The 24,489-nt window shown below is 39.9% G+C and overlaps 1 protein-coding gene across 2 annotated transcripts in view; it reads left to right on the top strand.

Moving 5' to 3' along the window:
* Nucleotides 1-24,489, top strand: part of MET (MET proto-oncogene, receptor tyrosine kinase) — a 1,562,736-nt gene that overhangs the window by 1,136,658 nt on the left and 401,589 nt on the right. For both annotated transcript variants that reach the window (XM_044088706.1, XM_044088705.1), the window contains exon 11: nt 5,290-5,508. In XM_044088706.1, the coding sequence (XP_043944641.1) occupies nt 5,290-5,508 (219 nt within the window). The remainder of the gene's footprint in view (nt 1-5,289; nt 5,509-24,489) is intronic.

Raw genomic sequence — 24,489 nt, forward strand, 5'->3', positions numbered from 1 at the left:
GAGCCATAATCAAAACTCCTAACAATGTGGACATCCTACAAAAGGGCCTCACTGAGACAGATGCCTGGTGTCAAAGCCATGGCCTCAAGCTCAATGCCAAAAAGCACATTGTCATCCCCTTTGGTAAAAACTCTGTACCCATGAACTACAACATAGGCAGTAGTATACTTAACACCGAAAGTGTGATAAGAGACCTTGGGACAGAGGTGGACAGTAGTCTCTCCTTTGATAATCACATCGTCACAGTAGTCAGGAAATCCTTCTACATGGCACACCTCATCACAAAAGGTTTCTCATCCAGAAAAAAAGAGGTAATTGTTCCCCTCTACTCATCACTCATTAGACCCATTATAGAGTACAATGCCCGTTTTGGTATGTACCTCACAAGACATCTACAACAACTGGAAAGGCCGTAGAAATACCTCACAAAGAGGATTACCGGCCTCAAACAGATGCCCTCATGAACCGTCTCAAAAAACTCCAGCTTTACTCCGTCGCATATCGCCTACTCAGAGGTGATCTCTGCCTAACATACAAAGCTATGTCAAACCCAGAGCTGTTGGACATGCTCCACTTAAAGAAATCCAAATCCATCTGAGCTACACGGACTAGGGACCTAAACCTTGTCACCATAATAAACAAAATATGTTGGAGGGATAGATTCCTGTCCCAGAGACTTCCCATACTCTGGAATAAACTACCTGTTTATATCAAACAAAGATCCTCATTAGCACTCTTCAAGAAAAATCTTGATGATCGGATGAGAAATAGGAAATTCATCCCGGGAATCATCTCTATGGCTCTGCTCGACAGTGGCACAGAAAAATAATTTCCTTGGGTGGCAAAAGCCAGGGTACCTTTTTGGCTGGGCTTGTATAGGCCCCAAGGCCGATAGCCTAGTACCTACCTATGAACCTATTCAGCTTTGCAGGTGACAGACAGGAAGGTATGATGGTTAACTGAGTTTGCAGCAGCCTGAATTGTACCGGCTATCTTTGTTGTTTCATGGATTTCAGGGTAGCTGAGGTAAAGGGAGTTTTTGGGGTAGAGAAAAGGAGTGTCCTTTCATAGGTCAAAAGGAAAACAGGGGAATCATTTTCTCATTAATGTATAGGCATTGCGTGAGCTGCTCATGCCATTTCCAGATTCAGAAGTTGTGCATGATTTAATAGATGGGGTTTTCTTAAAGATTTTCTATTGAATCAAGGTGAGGGGGGTCAATTGGTAGGAACCTTCATCTCTTATAGAGGAAGGAAAAGTTTGTGAAGGTTTGGTGGAGGAGGAATGGGAGATGGTTAGATTATTGAGTTTGTTTGATATTCGTTCCTTTGGGCTGCTCAGAGGGTGTACGTCATATGTATGACTTGTTAAAAGTAGGCAAGGTTTGATGGAGCATTGTAGGTATGCAGGGGTTTTGGGGAGATAGGTGCGGAACTGGGTGTTCTCTTAGCTAGGCTGGAGTTAGAAGGCTTAAGCAAGGCATTGTTTCGGGACTCCTAGCAGATGTAGTCCAGGGTTTGTTTCTTTACCAGATGCAAAGGTAACACATTGAAAGAAAAGCTTTAAGGGGCAAATCCAAGGACAAGTAGTGAATGAAGGATGTCGTTGAGCTTTTGGCAGATGTATTGGGTTGTTCATGGGGATTTGTATTTGTTTGCAAATGGGGCAGGAGATATTGGGTTGGGGGCATACTTTGGGGGATTTGGTTTGTGGCTTGTTGGCCGGCAGAAGGGTATGGTGACTGGAGGAGGGAGGATGAATTTTGGAGTTAGTTTCACTTCAAGTGGCATCATAATTTTAGTAGGAGAAGTTGTGGGGAATAGGGTTCATTTTCAATTGGTTAATATGGCAGTGGTATGGGTTGCTGTTGCTGCTAGACGAGGTGTGTCAGATTGGGTTAGAAGGATTAGATACTCGGTGCAGGAGTCTGGGGTACCTTTTATCAGGAACGCTTATGGTAGGGTTTTGCTAGCTTTGCTAAATTTGTGTTGCAGCTGTCTGGGGGAAGGAGTTTGGTGGGAAAGACTGTTGAGGTATTTGGTTTAGACTCAGGAACAAGGTGAGGCAGTTCACCTGGTCATGGAGGATTTACCTGTGGTTAGTATAGCTGCACAGGTGACAGGGTTACGTCAATTTTCTAAATCTTGGACAGCGATTCATATGTTTGAAGGGTTGGGATAGGTTTGATAGTATAAAGATTGGTAGATGCTGGCTATTGACAAGATAGGTTTTGTTGCGAGGGTTGGTGTGTTAAATGGAGGCTCATTGGGCTACAGTCTGTGTGACATTTGCTTTATGGATGTATGGAAGTCATTAAGGGGGTGGTTTGTTATTTCAGGAAGTACTTTTTGCCTTATAATGTATAGTTGGTATGATGGCAAAATTACTATTAAATTGATCTATTACAAAGGACACTTCATTTTGGTCATTATTATATCCATTGGGGTGGAAAAGGGGGGCTGCAGTGAGGCATGATGGCGTGCAATTGACTTTACTTTGTTTCGGGTGACATTGGGCTTTATAGCATTCTGACTACATTTGACAGGTAATAACCTGGGATAACTATGAAGCTACTTTTGATAGGATAACTAAAGACTTTTAATTTACAGAGGTTTTACATGGGTATGGCTATTATTTTGGCATGAGACAGAGATCATCGGTTTAATTTCATCCACTTATGCAGGGGGCTGCTTTGGGTATTTATATGATAGGGCTTTGGGAGGTTGATGACAGAGATACAGTTTGGTTCAGAGAGCATGGAATATATTGAATGATGTTTGGCTTCTCCCCGTTTTAATGTATGGTTAGGTTTGGTGCAGGCTGGTGGTCAGAGAAGAAGACTAAGCTTGTCCTTCTTCTGCTCCCCTTCTGGTGTTGGATGTTCATTTCAATGAGTTGGGAATGGAGTGTGAGCAGCTGGCTGCTGCTTGATAAGTCAAATAAGCGAGTGGAGGTAAGGACACTGCTTATTTGGTCAGGGTGAGCAAGGCCATGCTGCCTACTTAACAGTTCTATAGATGTTTATGCTGTGATTAATAAATAATATTGGTCAATAAAGTTATGTTTATGGAAGTTTAATAAAGGTTGTCAAACGTCATTTGGTGTGATGTGTTTATTGAAGGTGACTGGGACAAGTTACTTTAAAAATTTACACTGAGACAAACTATTACATTAACTTAATAAAGTATCTGTCATATTAGGGTTTCTACATGTAAGGGATTTATCCTAATAGTCAGGAAATCAAGCTTCTGTTAAGAAATTCTAAAACACCCAGAAAATACCCCTTCACTGCAAAATCTCCTACTGCCTTACTCTAGTAACCGCAATCTACACTCAAGAAATAAAACTCTGTTGACAACAGTTAAAAGTCAACAATGCTGCAGGTGACTCCCTCTACCCTAACTATATTGCCAAAAACTGGAATAAACTCCCTTCTGAAATAACTACTGTTACTAATCTACTCCACTTTAAAAAGAAACTTAAAGCACACCTATTTAAATATTGGCTATGCTCATGCAGTACCCCTGGATAAACATCAGCTCTCACCCAAAACCCACCCAGAACATTTTCTCTGCTTTATTTCCTGTGTTACCAGAACTGAATGTAAACTCCCTCAATTTACAAATTAGGTATACATCTCCGTCATCTACTAATCTGTATTATTTATATATGTTATCTGACAGTAATTACTGCACATAAATGTTGTACTATATGCATATGTTGTATGTACTTATGAGAACTCTTACTTTAGCACTGGTCTGTAATTGTGTGCATTTTGCTATTTTTTATTCTTATATATATAAATGTTTACACTTAAGTTGTTGTTGTTGTTGTTGTTGTGTCTTTCGGCTTTTCCCGGTTAGCTATTGCTCTATAATTATATGCATATTGCTAGTTTTCTTATGTATGTAAGTGTCTACGTTTTCCATTACGTGGAGCTTTTCTTCCCAAGCCTCTGCTGAAAAAGGACTTCTGTCCAGTCAGACTTTCCCGGTAAACAAATGTAAAATAAATAAAATAAATAAAAATCCGATTTTGCCTTGTGATTGTTATATATTTTCAGTCATTCTGAGAACCAACATATTTCTGAAGTAAATTTTCCCAAACTACTGTTTCATTTCCCGTTTGCCTTTACATTATACTACTAGAATAATCTTGTATTTGTTTTAACTGGCATCTGTGAAACATGAAATTGGACGTTACCCTGCTGGTGGACAAAGACTGAACGCTTAAGCTTCAGTTGCCCAAAAGGTTCAACTCACCGACAGTTGTAGTTCTGCCATAGGAAATCACTGCTGGCAAGTTGTGCAAGAAAGGGTTCTCTTTTTAGGGGAATTTCCCTCTTCTTTGGGGTAATGTGATCACAGAATTGGTATATATAAGTTTGGGGTGTGTGAGGTGTTTGCTCCCCACACTGGGGTTAAACACTTAAACAAGTGTTTTAAGGCATTTTTTTTCAGTGAATACCGTTTGGGGATTCCAACCCTTGGTGCACTCGCATTTACCTGCTTATAGTAGAAGAAAATTGGACCATTAATAGAGAATTATATTAATCAAAAGAATACTTTTCATGTTGCATTTTATCATACATGCGGAGTCTAAATGTCTGTGCCTTTATTTTTATATGATAAAATAATGGATCTGTGCTCCAGTTGCTCTTTTTTGCTGTCTGTAGTAAAATCACATTTTTTTATCAGTATAACTAATACTGTATATATGAATGAAAACTGGATTCAGGAAAATTATAGAGTACACACTGCAGGAAACAGTGCATAAATATTATTTATTCTTCGTGTCCTCATATCCTCTTCACATGGGCTAAACTCTTGGCTAGGCTTATAAGGGCCTCAGGGCCAATAGCCTAGTAACTTCCTATGATCCTATGATCCTATGATTTTTAGACCCCATGCTTATTTAGTGTGATAGTGTCAATAAACATATTAACTGCCAAATTATAACAACACAAAATATATTTTAAAATGTGCATGCAGAATGTTTAAATATGTGCTTATCTGTTGCATTCAGCAAATCATTTACTATTTCTTCTGGACTCCTGTTAGTACGATTATTGAGAAAAGCAATGTACATTAAAATGGGATGGGCAAATGGAGTGACAAAGGATGATATTTATGTTGGGTTTTTGCTTCTTTCAAAGGTGTCATCTGTAGATTAACAAGGTAATGCAGTATATGATTGTATAATGCATAGTACTCATTCTGCTTATTTTAGTTCTAAGTATGAGGTCACTTTATGCAGACATGATGTCATTTGCTGTTTTCTATTTTTCAGCCTTGCAGGAACCGTAGCGATTTAGTGGTAATCTGCTGTACTACTCCTTCAATGAAAGACCTGAACCTAAAAGTGCCTCTTTATACAAAGGTGTCCATCATCTCTGGAAGGTTCCTCTCTACTTTTTTTGATTTCACTTATGTGGAGAATCCTTCATTTGAACATTTTGAAAAGCCAGTAGTGGTTTCAAAAAGCAACAATTATCTACTTGAAATCAAGGTATGTATATTTTCTCCCACATTCCAAAGATATACAGGTAATTTAATTGATTCCATAATGGTGGAAAACATGCCACAATGTGCTGGACACTTTTCTGTTTGATTTGTATTTATTTATTTTAACTATTAGGTTCTTTAATCTGGAGTTATACATTTCAAATAGAATTGGCTCAACATTGCCTTATGGACAATTAAGTGTTAGATAGCCTGGTTCTCTGCCTTATATTTGATGGTTGCTGGGACAGATTCAAACCATTCCACAGTGTCAAATTATTTATTTGGCTATGTGTTTCTCAACATACGTATGCATGTATGCATGCTTCACTGACAGATTAGTCCCGTTAGACTGATGGCCTATTTTTAGAGCAGATTGTAAGTGATAGTCACACTGACTAGTGAACTTTGGCCTGGGCTCACAGGAAACTCATGGTGTCTTTTCAGTACATGCCATGGGAATAAGGTAGCATGGGAATTAGAAAATGAATGAATGAATGAGTGAAAGAATGGACCTTTAAATAATGCGTATTCTTTTTTTCCAATTATTTAAAAACTTGGGATATTTGTTGCTGTGTTAGATGCAGATGCATTGCTAATGTGGGCAAAGGGGGCAGCTGACCCAGGGGCAAGGTCTCAAGGGGTATGATTGGTAGATGCCACTAGTGGACAGTCACAAATGCCAGTCATGTAGACATTCATTAACGGTATTCAAAAATGAATTCCAACACTGTATTTGTGGTCACAGCTGAAGCAGCAGAGCATTTTGAGTCTGATTCTTTCACTGTAACAGCCATTTTCCCAAATATTATGATGGTACATTTCATACAAAAATAATAATCATATGGTAATAACACGAATTCTGAGAATATAATTTTCTAGCCTCTTTTTTTCTGAAACGTATATTGTGTATGTAAAATGTTATGGTTTTAATTAGCTCTCTACTTTAAGATCAAATGTTGTTGTCTTTTGAAATTGGAAACATGAAATACCTTGATGTATGTAGTCATTTAAAGTAACACCGCATTTAAAGACTTTCACAGTTTCTACATTTTATTAATTTAATAGAACAAAGACTCCTTTCTTTGCAGTTTACTCTGCATACCTACTGATTTGACTGTGTTAACAGTTAATTAGCTTAACACAGCATGAACTAATGGTGGCTTACTTGAATGAGCAAAATATTCTGTGAAGCCAACGTTCTTTCATCTGTGTCTTTAATGAATTTCAAAGGGAAGAAAAGCTTTTATCACATCTTTTTCAATAAAACTAATCTAGTGTGGCACATTTTATTTCCAGCAAATTGCCTACTGATTGAATGGTTCCATTTGGCTTTTAGACATTAGATTTGTTTCTGTAACTTGTACATCAAAATGGTGTTTTAAGGACAAACAGCCTATCACCATTTAACCTGTCTTTAAGTAATACCCAAAAGCAAAAACATGCTGTGTGAAGCAAAATTTAGTAAAAGACTTTTGCTGTAAAATATTGTAAATGCTCACAAATATTCTTATTTATCTAACTTTCCATGCATTGCTTCATTAAAGCTTGTTTAGAAAATGTTTTCTCATTTAAACAGACATGTAAAATTTGTTGAAAATGCAGTGTATGTAGTGTTGTTCATAGGAACTATTCACATTGTACTGAGTGAAAGAACGCTGCACTTAAAAGGCAAGAAACACATATTTGCCATTCTTGATGGTTCATGTGTGAAGGTTCTTTTTTGTTCTCTTCTAAGAGTACTTGCATTACCTGTGTAAAATCCTGTTTTGTTATTATTTAATTGACTTTGTGCTTATTTATTTACTTTTGATAAATGTTGGCGCACTGACCACAAGTAAGTCTTTTCAGGGGTGATCCATGTTTCATTTCACATGATATCAAGACAACAGATTTAGGTGAAGAACAAAGGAACAAAATACAACAGTGTAAATCAAGATAAAAATGTAGGGTTACTAAACATCTTGGCGTTTGTAAAGTACTGTATAAATAATGTTGCTGTTACACTAAACATAAAAGATAGTAAGAATGCTTTCTGACTATAGCACATTCAGCTACAGTTGGAGATGCAGGGGGTTCTAATTAAAATATAATGCAATGTCTGCATACAGCTTCAATAACATGAAAGCAATTTAAATGAATCAATTTATTTCTAGGAAATGTCCCAGTGTTTATTCTCCTTTCCAATGTCAGTCCATAATCTTCTTTGAAGCTATCTGTATGGATTTTTTTGTTCGGACAGCATTATTATAGCTCATATTTTTTTAATATTGCTCGATTTCTACCTTTTGACCACTATGATATGATATGCTATCAGGTTGTAAACTTATAAATAATGCTACTAATACTACATTTTTAGACAGTGCCCAAACACCTGTATCAGCATGTAACTGACCCGGTCACTGATTTTACTGGACAAGAACAAATGAGGTATACAAAGCATCTGTTAACTGATGTAACTTAGCAAAATGTTCTGAAGTTATTTGAATGAACTGAAGACAAATCTAGTTTAGAAAAAGATGCAAAGCAGGCACATTTGAGGGAGGCAAGTGCTAGCAAATAAAAGGTAATGCAAAGAAGGTCCCAGGGAAGCCTTCCCTACACATGTTCAAGGTGAAAATGAACAAGCATCAGTAGCCCACAGGAAAAAAGATGACCAGAATAAAGCCAAACACTGCCATAGGAAATCATTGTCAGTGGGATTTTTAAGTGTGTGCAGGCAACGATTCACTTCTTTGGGGGTATTTCTCCCTTTTTCAAGATGGTGCACCATGGAGTTGGTATATATATGTAGCGCACCCACAGGTGTAGCTGAAGTAGATATGGGTTCCTTCCTACCTGACTCTGGTGACACCTCTATAGGTGGCAAGAATGACAGAGTTTATTCTAGGTGACACATCTAATTTAAAAGGCAATAGCACAACCACAAACACATTATTTCAACAGTGCACCAGTTAGCAATAAAGCAAGGAGAGATATGCATGCAGTGGAAACATATATTCACCCTCTTCCCCAGAACTCAACAGAAAAAAGGTCTTGACATTCAAACATGCACAAAGAAGGCAATATCAATGAGCAGTAAAGCTTTATAATGCAGTAATACAAACATGGGAAAGAAATGCAATGTCATTGAGCAAAAAAAGGGTTATAATACGACAATACAGATATGAGAAAATGCAATGTCATTGAGCAGCAAAATTCTTGAAGGCAGCAGTCCTAGCACAAGCAAAATGCAATGTCATTAAACAGTAAAAGAGTTATAATACAACAATACAAATATGAGAAAATGCAATGTCATTGAGCAGTACTAACACCCTCAACTCCCTTGATCAATTTTAAACAGACCAACTATAAAACACTCTATTATACCCTGTTCACTGGCCAGTGACTACTTGCAGTCTTGCTGCCGGCATGATGGGGCCCAAGTTGGCGCTCATATGGATCCAGTTAGTTTGTAATCCACAAAGCATTAAAGGGGGGGTGGACCACAATCTTATAAAACTGTAAAAAGATGGCCAGAGCATCTCACCACTCCATTGAGACTATCCTATTGACCAAGCACTGTGGTTCCTCTGATGAGAAAAGTAGAAAAATCACCTGCCAGAACTCTGGTAATCATCTATGGCTTCTCTGTAATAGGCCCAAAGAAACTCTTTTTCTTGCTGAATCAAATGCAGGTGTGGAACCATTGGTTTTAGCCTTCTCTCCTGACTCCACAAAACACCATCATCCAGGATTTCAGCAGCAAACAGACACAATCTGCTATTCCACTTCCCTGTCCCAAAGCACTAGAAAGAAAATGCATTCATGCTGCAAGGCCCCTTTTCCCTTCAGCTCCCAGTTCCAGTCTTGCCTTCTTCAGCTAGTCTCTCAGTCCCCTCTTTCACTTTCAAAATTGTCTTTTATATCCCTGAAAAGGAGCTCCACCTTGTTGTGTAATGGAAAACTGCAGTCTATTGCTTCTACAGTGAGATACAGTGGGAGCTACACTCTCCCCCCACTTGAAAATCTTGGGTCCCCCCCCCCCAAGAACTGAACAATATTTTTGCATTCAAAAGGCACATTCCATGAAGGGTAATCAGCCTTATGCTTAACTTGGGATGGTTGTCACCACTGGAGTAGGAGGCATAGGGATCATGGGTGCAGACTTTAAAATGAGCTGTAGCCACAGGTTCCTGTGTACCATGTTCCAAACTGTTATATGTAAGTCTCTGTGGGGGCCAAATCAGTCTCTGCAGCTTTGGTTCAGAAGAGAAGCTAAGGAATCTTGCTTGGAAGGTTTGTCACTCACATCACATTCAATGTCCAGTTCTTCAGTAGGCATATTGTCTACTTCTAAGATCTCCTCTTGTATAACTTCACTTTCGTTTTCTATAATGGTATGACTGTCCTCAGCACTATTTTCTGAAGTTTGCATAGCAGGGACTCCATCAGTATCATGTTCTGCAAAGGTACAGAAACATTACTTAAACTATTGTCAGGTCTGGGCTGCTCAAAATGACAAGGAATGAATTCCGGTGCATTTACATTGAGATTACAGCTCACAAAGTCTTGAACGTCCCCATAAAAAAGCCCACTGAAACCTTAGTCATCATCACTGTCCTCCTCTCCTTCAGCAGGTGGAAGCATTGGCTCATGAACATTGGAAAGGATAGTTCCTCTCTGCCTTAGCCTTCTGGATCGCCTTGAGTTAGGCTTCTGCTGAGCCGTTCTAGGTTCCGGGTTCATGAGTCTCACTGATTTTTCCCAAAAGCATTAAGTTGTTGCGGTGCCAGGTTTTAATGGGTCGATGTTCTTCATTCCACATTGCTGCAGTCCTAACCATTGGGTAGTCCGCTGTCCAGTCGGCCCGAATACCAAAGTATATGGCTGACGTCGGTCAAGGCGCATTAGACTGATGTCAGGACGTCAGGGTACTAATGCGCATGACCGACGTCATATCCTCAGTCTTTTTTGCCGCATGGTCCGATGCAGAAGCAGTTTTGCGAGTGCAGGTTGGCGTTCTGAAATATTTCAAGTCGGAGTTTCAGACCGAATCAAAGTTGGCTAAGTACCCGTTGGGGAACATTTTGGTTTTTCTTGCCTCAGTATTTAACCGGATGTCAGAAAAGTGAATAACTGTATTTCTTGTGGGAAGCAGATACCTCATAGGGATTACCATACTTTGTGTATACCTTGTTTAGGGCCTGAGCACGACGTTGTTGGTTGCCGCTCTTGTGCTAGATTTAACAAACGCACAATTAAGAGAAGGTTAGACTGTGCCAGGTTAGTGTTTGGGAAGCGTTGTAATTATAAAATGCCGCCGGATGCTCCGACGCCTGCTTCGTCAAAAGCGCAAAGACAAAACAGCAAAGCCTAGGGTTGATGAACCGGCAGTCCCGGACGTCGGTTCTTTAGAAGGCTCAGTGGAGCCAGAGGTTTTGCCAGGAGTTTCTTTGGAGTCTCAGGCAGAGACTTTACTGTTACAGGATGTGCCCTCTCAGGAGGTAGGCCAGGCTGAGGGGCTTCTCAGGTAACTGTTCTTCCCTCTCTTCCCAAGGTAGTTAGAGCCTCTCCTTCTGTTTCCAAAACTTCTTTGAGAGGTAGGCCAAGTTTAGCTTCAGTGGGCGCTTCTCCTAGCACTTCAGGTTCTGTGCCTAAGAAACATATGCTTAAAATGGCAGAAGATTTAATTACTATGATTAGAGGCTCTATGCCCCCTCCTGATAAGAGGCCTAGGGTGGAACCTGAGTTTGAGAGTTTTGAACTGTGTTCAGAGGCTTCTGAGTCTTCTGCGGAAGACTTGCAGGAGTATCCTCCTTATTCTGATTCTGATGTGGATGATTCCACTCCTACAGCTTCTCCTCCTGAGGATTTCTCATTTTCAGAGACTCTGCATTCCATGAGGGAGCACTTTAAATGGGAAGGCCAAGATTACTCTGATTCCAGGAAAAGGCTTAGGGAATTCTTATTTTTACCCCAGCATAGGCCCTTAGCTATACCTCCTGTGTTGAATGTGGTGGAAGATGATTTTGCAGAGGCTTCCCTAAACCCTGATTCTTTGCCTCCTGCCCCTGTTAAACCTGATAGGTACTATAGGGTGCCTGAAGCTCATAAGTATCTGTTTAAGAGTCCTAGGGCAGACCCGGAAACTATTTCTCAGGGGCCTAAAGGTGTTAAGGCCTCTGTTGTTAAAAATCCTGTTCCCACTGATAAGGAGGCAAGGGCTTTGGATAGGTGGGGAAAGAAAGTGTATACTTCTTCCACTTTAGCCATGAGAGCGTTGAATTGTCAGTTTCACATGCTAAAATATCAAAATTATCTCCTTTCACAATTGAAATCTAAGGTGGATGCTTTGGCGGAAGGTATAGAGTGTAAAGAGTTGCTGGATTTAGTTCATGTGTCTGAACAAGTGGGTAAGCATTCTTTGCAATGTGGTTTTGATGCTGTGCAGGCCTCCTCGAGGGTGGCTGCCACTAGTTCTGTTCTTCGCAGGCATGCCTGGTTGAGGGATCAGAATTTAGCAGAGCATGTTAAGACTAGGATTTTGGATGCTCCTTTACAGTCTGATGTGTTATTTGGTTCGCCTGTGGAAGCAGTTTTGAAGAAAATGGAGGACAAAGCTAAGTCTATGCAAACTGTTAAAGATTTTTTGCAGGTGCAGCCACCAAGTTTAGTAGAAATTGGCCTACTAAGGGATGGACATATCCTGCTTATGATTCTCAGTCTAGGGGTAGGTCTAGACGTGGTAGGGGCAGAGCTCAAGGTTCTTTTAGGCCTAGAACAGGGGGTTCACCTGCTCAGACTTCTGGTGAGGGCAGGGGTCAGTCCTTTCGTAAACAGACCCAATGACCTGCCTTTTCAGCTGCCAGTAGATTCTCGTCTGGCAGCTCCTTTGGGAGGAAGACTGTCTCTTTTCAAAGAAAATTGGGATTTAATCACTCAAGACAGATGGGTGTTGGATATCATTCACCACGGTTACAGGTTTTATTTCCATACATTGCCCCCTTTCCAAGGCATGCCAGACGTTCCCCCTCCACAAAGGAAAGAGGCTCACAAGCAAATTTCTCTGTTACTCCAAATAGGGGCCATTCAGCCAGTCCCTGTACCAGAAAGGGGTCTAGGATTTTACTCTCGCCTGTTCCTAGTACCAAAGAAGGGGAACACGTGGAGACCAATTTTGGATTTATCTATCCTCAACACTTATCTGGACATTCCCAAGTTCAAGATGTTGACGTTACAACAGCTTTTACCTCTGCTGGGCAAAGATCATTGGATGGTAACTTTAGATCTCAAGGAAGCTTACCTTCATGTGCCTATAAGACTAAGTTGCAGGAAGTATCTGCGTTTTCGAGCTGGAAATTCTCATTATCAGTTCTCTGCGTTGCCCTTTGGCTTATCTACTGCGCCCAGAGTATTCACAAAGGTTCTGGCTCCAGTGATAGCTTACTTCAGGCTAAAAGGAATTCAAATCTATCCTTACTTGGACGACTGCCTGATTCTGGCTCAAGAAAAGGAAGACCTTCTACAGCATCTGGAATATGTCACAGCAGTGCTAAGATGCCTAGGGTATTCTGTGAACGAAATAAAGTCCAGTCTAGTACCCTCTCAAGACATGTGCTTTCTGGGTGTGAGACTGAATACAGCAGCCCAGATGGCCTTTTTAACCCCGGACAAGCAACAGAATCTTTCCAGTTACTTCCATCAACTATCTCTTCAGTCCGGGCTGACTGCAAGGACAGTCCTTCAAGCCTTAGGGTTCATGGCATCTTGTATTCTGGTGCTTCCCAATGCCAAACTGCATATGAGGAAGCTGCAATGGTATCTCAAAAATGTGTGGACACAGCACTGCCAGGATTTGGACACTGTCATTCAAATAATACCTTGCATTCAAAAAGAATTTTTGTGGTGGGCTCAGGAATGTCACCTAAACAAGGGACTCTCTGTGACCCGGCCAGAGGCGAGTCAGATTTTAATGACAGATGCCTCGGACATTGCTTGGGGAGCTCATCTAAATGGAAAGTGGATACAAGACAAGTGGCCTGCCAGACTACAGCATCTACATATCAACATGAAAGAGATGTTAGCAGTCCAGTTTGCATTAATGGCTTTTAAGGAGTTACTTCTTCCTGGGCAGGTGTTGATTCTAACAGACAACACAACTGTCATGTGGTACATCAACAAACAAGGGGGAACACATTCTTATCCTCTATGCAGGCAAGCAATGGTTTTATGGGAGACTGCGCTCAGCTTGCAACTAACTCTTCAGGCAAGGTTTCTGCCGGGAGCACAGAACTCCTTAGCAGATGTGTTAAGCAGGCAAATCATGGATCCCCACGAGTGGAAACTGGATCTTCATGTATTTCAGAAATTGACAGTGTCATGGGGAACTCCAGACATAGATCTGTTCGCTTCTCCACTGAACCACCAGCTGCCAAAGTTTTGCACAAAGGGGTTTCACCATACAGCTTGGAAAGTGGATGCTCTTTCTTTCAGTTGGAAAAATCTTCATGTGTATGCCTTTCCACCTCTGCCTCTTCTCCCAAAGGTGCTCCTAAAGGTCAGACAAGACAAGCCAAGGATGATTTTAATAGCTCCAGATTGGCCTCGGCAACACTGGTACCCACTACTAAGGAGTCTGGTAAGGAAGCCTCCATGGCCTTTACCTTTGATTCCACACCTGTTATCTCAGAAGGACGGTCACCTGCTCAATGTCAAGCTTCGCTCTCTTCATCTAACAGCATGGCATATTCTGTTTTGAGAGACAGCCGGTCTCAACTTCCTCAACAAGTTTTAAATGTGATTATGGAAGCCAGAAGACCTAGTACAAGGAAAGTGTACGCAGACAAATGGAAGAGATTTTTATTTTGGAGTGCAGCAAGGAATTTGGAGATTTCTGAGCCTAATTTGAGTGTGGCTCTTCAATATCTTACTGAGTTATTGGACAAAGGTTTGTCCTTCTCTTCCATTAAGATTCATGCTGCAGCAATTTCAGCTCACTATGATTGTGACCCTCCATTGTTTTCGCATCCTTTGTTCAAGCAGTTTCTTAGAGGGGCAAAGAATATAAGACCCCCACGTAGAGCTCCTACTCCTGCTTGGGATCTCAATTTTGTGTTGGAGAAACTTACTCTACAACCTTTTGAGCCTGCGGCTACTGCTGAATTGAAATACTTGTCATGGAAGACTGCTTTTTTGTTGGCTATTACTTCTGCAAGAAGGGTTTCTGAGTTGCAGGCCCTTATGGCAGTAGAGCCCTTTTGATTTTCCATAAGGATAGGGTATCATTACGTACTAATCCTTCCTTTATGCCTAAGGTGGTTTCTAGTGTGGCTTTAAACCAAACTATTCATTTGCCTACTTTCTATGCAGATCCCCAAAATAAGGGAGAAAAGATTTTGCACACTTTGGATGTACATAGGCAGTTACGTTATTATTTAAGCAGGACTAAGGATTTCAGGCAGTCTCAGCAGTTGTTTGTTTCTTTTGCTTTGAGTTCTCAGGGCAAGCCTGTGTCTAAGCAAACTATTTCTAAGTGGATTGGGTTTTGCATTTCATTTTGTTATTCCCATCATGGCAAGGAGATTCCAGCTGGGATTAGGCCTCATTCCACTAGGGCTACTGCCACTTCTACAGCATTTCTAAGGGGTGGCAACTAAGGATATTTTGGAGGCAGCTACTTGGAGTTCAGTACATACTTTCTCTAAGCATTACCACCTTCCTCTCTACTCTAAATCTAGGGCTGGTTTTGCCACAGCTATTTTGCAAGGCATGTTGACAGCTCCTGCTTCCTTATGATTTGCCAGCCTCCCTTACCTCTGCTTTGGGATTCTACCCAATGGTTAGGACTGCAGCAATGTGGAATGAAGAACATAGTACAGTTTTGTACCTACCATAAATGTAGATGTTCGAGGATCCACATTGCTGCAGTCCAATTTACCCTCCCTCCTTCCCCTCTGTGTTTAGGGGTGGTGGTGTGGGTTAGGCTATATTCTTGTAAATTTGTATATATTGTATATCTGTTTGGTGCAGGGTTTTTTGGTGTTTTTGGTTTAGGCCTTGTCTCTTTAGGGTCTTCTGACATCTGGGGCAAGAAAAGACTGAGGATATGACGTCGGTCATGCGCATTAGTACCCTGACGTCCTGACATCAGTCTAATGCGCCTTGACCGACGTCAGCCATATACTTTGGTATTCGGGCCGACTGGACAGCGGACTACCCAATGGTTAGGACTGCAGCAATGTGGATCCTCGAACATCTACATTTATGGTAGGTACAAAACTGTACTTTCTTTCCCCTCAGGGCAAACTTGGTAGACAGGGATATTAGGTAGCTGAGAACAAATTATGCAAATCTCATATCCCCAGTGATCAGCGAGTTTATGCTTTCCTTGTAGTCCCAAATTTCTCAAATGAATGTCCCCTGGCTGCAGGTCATGCATCTTTACTTTTTTGTCATAGTGAGCCTTGTTTTGCTGATGTATTTGTCCTGTTTATTTTTCAAGCAAGCTCATAAGCTTGTCTGAGGTTCTTCTTGAGTCTCTCCACATAACTGCCATGAGATCGCACTGGTGTATCATCAGCTGTGACTCCAAAGGTGATGTCAACAGGAAGACAAGCTTCTCTTCCAAACATTAGAAAGTAAGGTGAGAATCCTGTAGCATCATTTTTAGTGCTGTTGTAAGCATGCACCACTGTGGCTACATGTCTACTCCATTGACTCTTCTCAGCAGATAGTGTCCCCAACATGTCTAGTAAAGTTCTGATGAAACGCTCAGGCTGAGGATCCCCTTGAGGATGATAAGGAGTGGTGCGGCTTTTTTGGACTACCAACAGAGTGAGTAGTTCATGGACAAGCTTGCTCTCAAAATCACATCCTTGATCAGAGTGTATTCTTTTTGGCAGGCCATAGTGTACAAAGAACCTCTTAACTAGTAGTTTTGCCACTGTAATAGCTTTCTGATTGTGAGTGGGACATGCTTAAGCATATCTGGTATAGTGGTCTGTCACCACCAGCACATTACTGATCCCGCCTTCATCCGGTTCAATGCACAGAAAATCTATACAGATCAGTTCCATGGGTCCACTACTTTCCATTTGACCCAATGGGGCAGCTCTGGTCGGCAGGGTCTTTCTCTGAATGCACCGAAGACATGTACAACAATAATCCTCAACATCTTGCTTCATGCATGGCCAGTAGAACCTATCTAATGGAACGAAGACATGTACGACAATAATCCTCAACATCTTGCTTCATGCATGGCCAGTAGAACCTGTCTAATGTAACAAAAACATGTACAACAATAATCCTCAATATCTTGTTTCATGCATGGCCAGTAGAACCTGTCTAATGGAACAAAGACATGTACGACAATAATCCTCAACATCTTGCTTCATGCATGGCCAGTAGAACCTGTCTAATGGAAAGAAGACATGTACAACAATAATCCTCAACATCTTGCTTCATGCATGGCCAGAAGAACCTGTCTAATGTAACAAAGACATGTAAGGCAATAATCCTCAACATCTTGCTTCATGCATGGCCAGGAGAACCTGTCTAATGTAACGAAGACATATAAGACAATAATCCTCAACATCTTGCTTCATGCATGGCCAGTAGAACCTGTCTCATACCAGACCCATAGTTCTGTCATAACCAAGATGACCACGTTCATCATGCAATGACCACAGTACTACTTCTCTATACTTCTGAGGAAGCAACACTTGCCATTTTTCACTGCCAAGTGCACTTGGAGATCTCCTGTACACTAGTCCATTCTGTATCTGGACTCTATCCTATTCCTTAGCCAAAAGTCTGGCCAGGGGATAAATATCTGTGTGAAGCATATTAACTTGTTTCTTCTCTAAATCAGCTACCACCAGCTGACCTAAGGGGTCTTCTCTTTGATCTCTCCTGAGGTCACTGTTACTCAAAGCTGGTAGCAATGAAGCCTGTAAAGTGACCATATTACAGTAAACTTGGGATATGCTTGCTGCAGACAGACCCAACTTCTGGGCCCAACAGTCAGTGTGTTGATAGCAGGTTGCAATCTGACACACAGCTCTCACCCCTGGTGCTGGAATTTCTACCCACTCACTGTTAGGGTGTAAATCTCCTTGAGGTCTTCTGGACAGACCACCAGCATCTCCATTTTCATGTCCTGGGCGATATTTCAAACTGAAATTATAGTTGCATAGAGCTGCCATCCATCTGTGGCCAGTAGCATCTAGCTTTACAGTGGTCAGGACATATGTCAGATGATTGTTGCCAGTCTGCACTTCAAATTCAGCCCCATAGAGATAGTCATGCAGCATATCCACTACCATCCACTTTAAGGCAAGGAATTCCAACTTGTGTGCAGGGTAGTTTATTTCTGTGGGGGATAAACTCAGACTGATAAAAGCCACAGGTCTCAGCTTCTTGTCATACTCCTGGTAAAGGACTCCTCCTAAGCCATCCCTGCTAGCATCCACATGTAAAGTGTATGGCTTTGTTGAGTCAGCATATGCCAACACAGAGGCATGGGTGAGGCAATACTTAAGCTGTTCAAACGACTCTTTGCACTCAGGAGCCCAGTGACTCTCGATGAGTTCTTTAGAACCTCTCGGTCCCTTAGGTTTTTTTTTACAAGGATATCTTCATCTGTTTCATCTGCTTTTTCATCATTTCAGAACAAATGGTTGAGAGGTCTTGCTATCTTTGAAACTCCTTCCACAAATCTTCTATTTCAGCAACATACACAATCTGCTATTCCACTTCCTTGTCCCAAAGCACTAGAAAGAAAATGCATTCATGCTGCAAGGCCCTTTTTCCTTCAGCTCCCAGTTTCAGTCTTCCCTCCTTCAGCTAGTCTCTCAGTCCCCTCTTTCACTTTCGAAATTGTCTTTTATATCCCTGAAAAGGAGCTCCACCTTGCAATGTAATGGAACACTACAGTCTATTACTTCTACAATGAAATACAGTGGGAGCTACATATATAAATTCAGGGGACTGGGGAAAAGGGGTACAGGAGTGTCCCCCCTGCAAAAAAAAAAAAAAAAAAAAGAGGGGGGTTCCACCCTGTTGTTTTTCAGGCATTTTTTTGGTTGTTCTTTTGGAATGTCAGCTTTTAGGAAGTGTGTGTTTATTAGTAGAACCATCAGGGAATTCTTAAAAATTCTGCTGTGGATAGAAAGAGCAGAGATTTTATGATTTTTTTTGTTTGCTTGTTTGTTTGTTTTTGTTTTGTTTTTTAATGTGGTAACTCTAGCTTATTAAATGTTTTGAACACTTAAATATCCAAGGTTTAGCACTTGAACACCACCTATAAGAACAAAAACACGTTTGATACCTCTTCATTTAGAAGCACTGCAGCGTTTTTCTGTGGTATATAGTTATTTTTGGAAAAAAATATTTATTTGTAGCAATATTTTTAACCCTGCACTAGATCGGCGTAAAGGTTTCATTTCCAGCTCAGAGTCTTTCTGATTATTCAGTTTGCTGATCTTGACATTTGATTAGTATCTTCTCCTCCTATCACAGATATTGATACTGGGAAGTTTAGTTCTGCATCTCCTATCACAGATATTGATAGTGGGAAGTTTAGTTCTGCATCTCCTATCACAGATATTGATACTGGGAAGTTTAGTTCTGCATCTCCTATCACAGATATTGATAGTGGGAAGTTTAGTTCTGCATCTCCTATCACAGATATTGATACTGGGAAGTTTAGTTCTGCATCTCCTATCACAGATATTGATAGTGGGAAGTTTAGTTCTGCATCTTAAGAATTTATATTTTCATGTATCAAGCCTGGCTGTTAATGCCTGTTGTATCATATGTTTAACATTTTGATAAAAGTTTTACTTTTATTTATTCACTTGAAGATGTTCACCACCTAGGGAGAGTGTGGGAGTGTAATTCTTATGCTCTGTCAGAGGATGGAGCCATGGACAACCATGGCTTCCTGAGGAATCCCCTTAATTTGCAATATAATGGGGTATGAAATGACTTAGTGTAAATGTCAGTGGTATACATTTCCTAGTAAAGGAAGGTGGATTGCATACTTGAATTTGTCAAGAATCCCCTAACATTGCTGCTGTCCAGGAGGGTCCCCATCAAAGTGTAAGCACCTTAGGTTAGCTCACTGGGCATGTACCCATGTAGTAGGCATCATGTCACTCCTCTGGAAGAGGGAAGGGGTAGATGGCTTTTTAAACAGGGCATTTTGGATATGCATAAGGATGCTTTGCTTGGATCTGTTATCAGGTATGATATTTTTTCATAGATTGGTAAGTCTTTATTTGCATCTAGCAACAGGAGTTAAGGCACCTAGACTGATTTTTTTCTGTATATTCAGAATAGAGCTAGGGTGTAGCAAGAAATGTAAATTGCCATTTTTTCTTGCAGAGAAAACAACCCTTTGTATATCTTATATATTTCTGCACTAGCTACATTTCTTTTAAGGTGAGTCAAGGATATGTTTTTGGAAGACCTTGGCCTTCCTTTATCCCTTACTATGTCCCAGTTCACACATTAGTCCTTTTGCTTTGGCATCTTTCAGTTGTATTAACAAGATTCATGTGAACCTTGATATTTTGGGATACAATCCTACAATACAGGTTATATAATGCCCCTACTTCAATTATGAGCCTTTGTGTGTCAGTGTACATCCCCTGGATCCCTTCCACCAAAGGCTTGGAGTCCATCACCTTATTATGCAAACAGAAATGAGTTGTTCTTTTCTCATCTATTGCTCAGTAGTTTATGTGGATACATATTCTGGAAGAATATCCTCTACACTTACACTGGGATGCTTACAGAGGTTTAAAAACTTAGGGTAAGGGCATTTGATCTGTGGAAGGAATGGAGCAAGTATCTTGAAAAACTATAGGATAAATACAGGAAGCTGGTAATGTAGCACCTTACTAGAAGAGACTGCCCTTTGGCCTAGCACTTTCAAAGGATTAAATCCAAAATTCAAAATGTTATCAACATTAATACAGAAATTGCTTTTGAAAGACTTTGTATACTATGAGATGATGCCATCAGTCTGTATGAGATTCCCATGAAAGTATCAGGAAAAACCTATGGAATTTGCATTCTTCCCCTACTTCCTTGGGGAAGTAGTGAGGGGGTTGGTCAGTCCTAGAGATCAACAAATTCCATTATCAGAACGTATGTTCACTTCTGTCAGCGCCTTCTTTTCATTCCACTTGTTTTGAGTGTTTGCCTCCTCCTGAGGAAATGACGCTAGATCTGGGTCTCCCATTGGAAAGGAGAAACTTCTAGCTTTTGTTATTAAATTAAAGGCCAACATGGCATCCAATGTGGAAAGATTTCTCTCAGAGGTATACATTTACAACGCCCCCAAAGTTTTAGGTCTCGATTCAGTACTGAAATATGTATCTCTCTTAGGTTGTGCTATACTATATTATTATTTCTTCTACAATTTAATGCCTCATTGTTTAAACATTTTTTGCCCTTATACTTCATTTTTCATAGTGTTTAAATCAATAAATATTAAGCCAGATCAGGGTTTGGAGGTTTTAATAGCTATTTATTCTCCAGGTTAACTATATCCAACACAGAAATTAGATTTTTCCCTTTATGTAGTGTATTGAACGTTTTCCAGTTTTGGGTAAGTATTTAATGTGCAAGCTAACTTTTTTTATTTTGGTATTATCTCTTATGTGCTAATTGACTGCCTCCTGTTTCTACTGCAACTCTTAATCTGATTATGCATATATAAATATGTTTTAAAAATCCTTAAATAAATATTTACAAAACAAAAGAAGAGCAATGATAGTTTGAAAAACTTCAGTCAACTGTTAGATTAATTTGTGTTGGTTTCATTGGTAATGTTTGCCATTTTGGGTCTTGCTCATTGATCATTGATCATTGATCATTGATCATTGATCAGTATCACATAGATATAGATGTAATGGGTGCAGAATTAAGTGGTATTGATTTATCTACACTGGACAGTTTATGGAATGGAAATATACCAAGAACAAATTAAATAAAAAGCAAAATTGTGTAGTATATCTAGTAAAACATCTACCATATCACATACTTTCCACATAAAAGTGCTTCTGAGAACATGTGCTCTGGTTTTACACACAAATGTCTCACTTTACTCACATGCTTGCTGTGTGATGTAATGACAGAGGCTTTGTCGAAGGCCAGGTATGCCATATCCATTGAGTTCCTATGAGATACTTTCCATCAGGAAAAAATATACTGCTCATTGAGAAAGGATGCAAAAGTAAGATATAATTTTATGTGCAAAAAAGAATCATAAAATCATAATACACCTGGGCCATGTGGCCAGTTATACCTCGCTGGCACCCACCTTTTGACAATACTTCCATTTTCAAGGTGCAATAGGGCAGTCATATCTGGGATGAATTTATGAATACCCATGCAGTTGTCTAATTCCTTCTTAAAGGAAGATACTGCATCATACTGCTTGATCTGGAAAGGAAGTTTATTCCAGAGAAGGGGAAGTTCCTGCATGGCAATTCTGTCTCTCCACTGTGATTTGTTTATTTGCTATAGCAGGTTCAGAACTCTTGTTATAGTGTTCACAGAATTGTTAGAGTTGTGGAGAAATGAGAGATCCTGGACTGCCAGATCCTTAATGGTCCATAAAGCAAGGCACAGATCGCCCTAAGGGGTCTGTAGGACACCAAATACAGTGCCAAAACTTCCAGTATCTCTTCTTTGGACCTAGCGGAAGTACCTTTTGTGATCAGCTATGTCAGACTTTCCTGACCACTTTAGCAACATGACCATCAAAGGAAAGGGAGGTATCTACCCATGTTTCAAGATCTTTTGTATCTTCATTTTGGACTGTGATGTTCTCTATTCTATAAGCTGAGTAGAGAGTTTGTTTGCAAACGTCAACAATAACATATTTTTTAGCATTTAGTTTTAGCCCATGTTAAAGTGTACCAGCTTTTAACACATTAAGTTCAATTTGTAGCTTCTGTTTATTAGAAATGAATTCAATTTGCAATTGTTGACAAACTTGGTTAACCAGAGTTCCTGATTTTTGATTTGGAGATCAGAGAAGTATATAACGCTACTGGTTATTTCCATACTCTGATGATACACTTCCCATCCTATCAGTGAGGTTTCTGTCCCTCAGCCAATTTGCCATCCATCTAACTATATATGGAGCCATTTGTAGCACATTAAACTAGTTTATAATGTTGGCATGGGGTACAGTATCAAATGCTTTGGCAAGGTCAAGATATGCTATATGGGTAGAGTGACCATTGCCCACAGCTTGTGTTATCCTCTCAAAAAAAAATTACCAGATTCATTATACAGGCTATACCCTTAACAAAGCCAAACTGCTGGGCATCAAATCTTATAAAATGTTTTATGTCATAGTTTATTCGGTCCATTATGACCCATTCCATGGCCTTGCAGATGAGGCTTGTTGAGCTGATGAGTTTGTAATTCCCTGTGTCCAAGGCAGTGGTACCCTTGTGAATAGGCATGACAGCTTCTGTGTGCCAAACCTTGGGGACAAAGCTAGTGGATAAGCTCAGGTTAAGCAGTTGTAGAACTGGGTCCACCAGAGCATGTTTAATGCTGTTTATCAGGCAGTCTAGAATGTTATCAGTTCCTATAGATGATGTAGTTTTTGCCTTAAAAAGTACCTTTAACAAGTGTTCTCTTGTGATGATGGGGGGGTCTTAGGTCCTTAGGTATATGTGAGTTTGGTATAAATGTCTCTGGGTCTCTGGGGTGAAGTTACCACTGAATTTGTTTGTCAGTATATTTGCAAAATCCACTGGATCACAGTACATTTTAAATGAGTTCAGAACAATGTTGTGTGATATTTCTTAGCTTCCAGACATAGGTAAAGAAGGGTTAATAACTATCCATAGCTTCTGATGCTAGCCTAAGTTCATGGGGAACCTAGTTTTCCTGATGGTATAATAATAAATCAAAATTATTGAACTGATATTCCTGGTGGTATAATAATAAAACAAAATTATTAAACAAAGCAATTTACTTATTCACTTACTTTTTCTTTTCAATTATATGGCCTGAATGAAGAGTTTAATAAATTCCAAATTATCCTTCAAACAAACAATACAGGATTTTGTCCTGCCAAAGTATTACGGAACTTCATCAGATAGCATCATTAAAATAGGGCAAAATTTTAAATATGATCAAATCCAATCAGATGTTAGAATTCATCACACACCCTTCATCTATAACCAATCAGAAATCTTTTTTAAAACACACCCCAAAAGAACAGTTCTCCACAAAAACATCTTGTTCCTTATTTTAAAAAGATAAATAAAATACAATATCAAAACATTCCATTTCCTGAAATAAAAGCAGAAACCTCATCTTAAACAAGCTTTCAATTTAAGCAGACACAAAAGTGATTCTGCTTCATTTAAGCTCGGCCAGGTCGGGGCTCCTAGCCACAACTGCCAGAAAAGCTCTGCTTTTTCAAACAGCAGCGGCCATGCTCCACCTCTGCCTGAAACTTGTAATGTTTCCAAAACAATGAATTTAAATCTATGCTCATTGTAATAGTTAATATGTCTAGCCAAAGCATTTGTAACCTTTCCATCGCGAATATCGGATAGATGTTCTCCTAGTCTACACTTCAATTTACTCTCCGTCTTGCCTATGTAAAAGCATGGGCAGGACTGACACAATGCACCATAAACTACTTTGATGGAATTACAATCTGGTTTGCCATAAATGACAATGGTTTGATTATTAATTAAAACCTGCCCTACATCCAATATATGTTTACAAAAGACACAAGCTCCACATTTTCTCATATTACCTTCTTGGCTGTTTTTTCTGGTACGCTCAGTTATCTGCTTAAAATTACAGCCTTTCCTATATATTAAAATAGGTCTTTCTGACACTTTCTCTCTAATGTTACAATCATTCATAAGAACACTCCAATTTGTTATTAAAATTTCTCTTATGGAGTTACTATCAACACAAATTGTAGTTATAAGGGCATTACCAAAATTCTTAGATT

Source organism: Protopterus annectens, chromosome 11.part0 (genome assembly GCF_019279795.1).
Source record: "Protopterus annectens isolate FY-2018-M chromosome 11.part0, PAN1.0, whole genome shotgun sequence".
NCBI classification, from domain to species: domain Eukaryota; kingdom Metazoa; phylum Chordata; order Ceratodontiformes; family Protopteridae; genus Protopterus; species Protopterus annectens.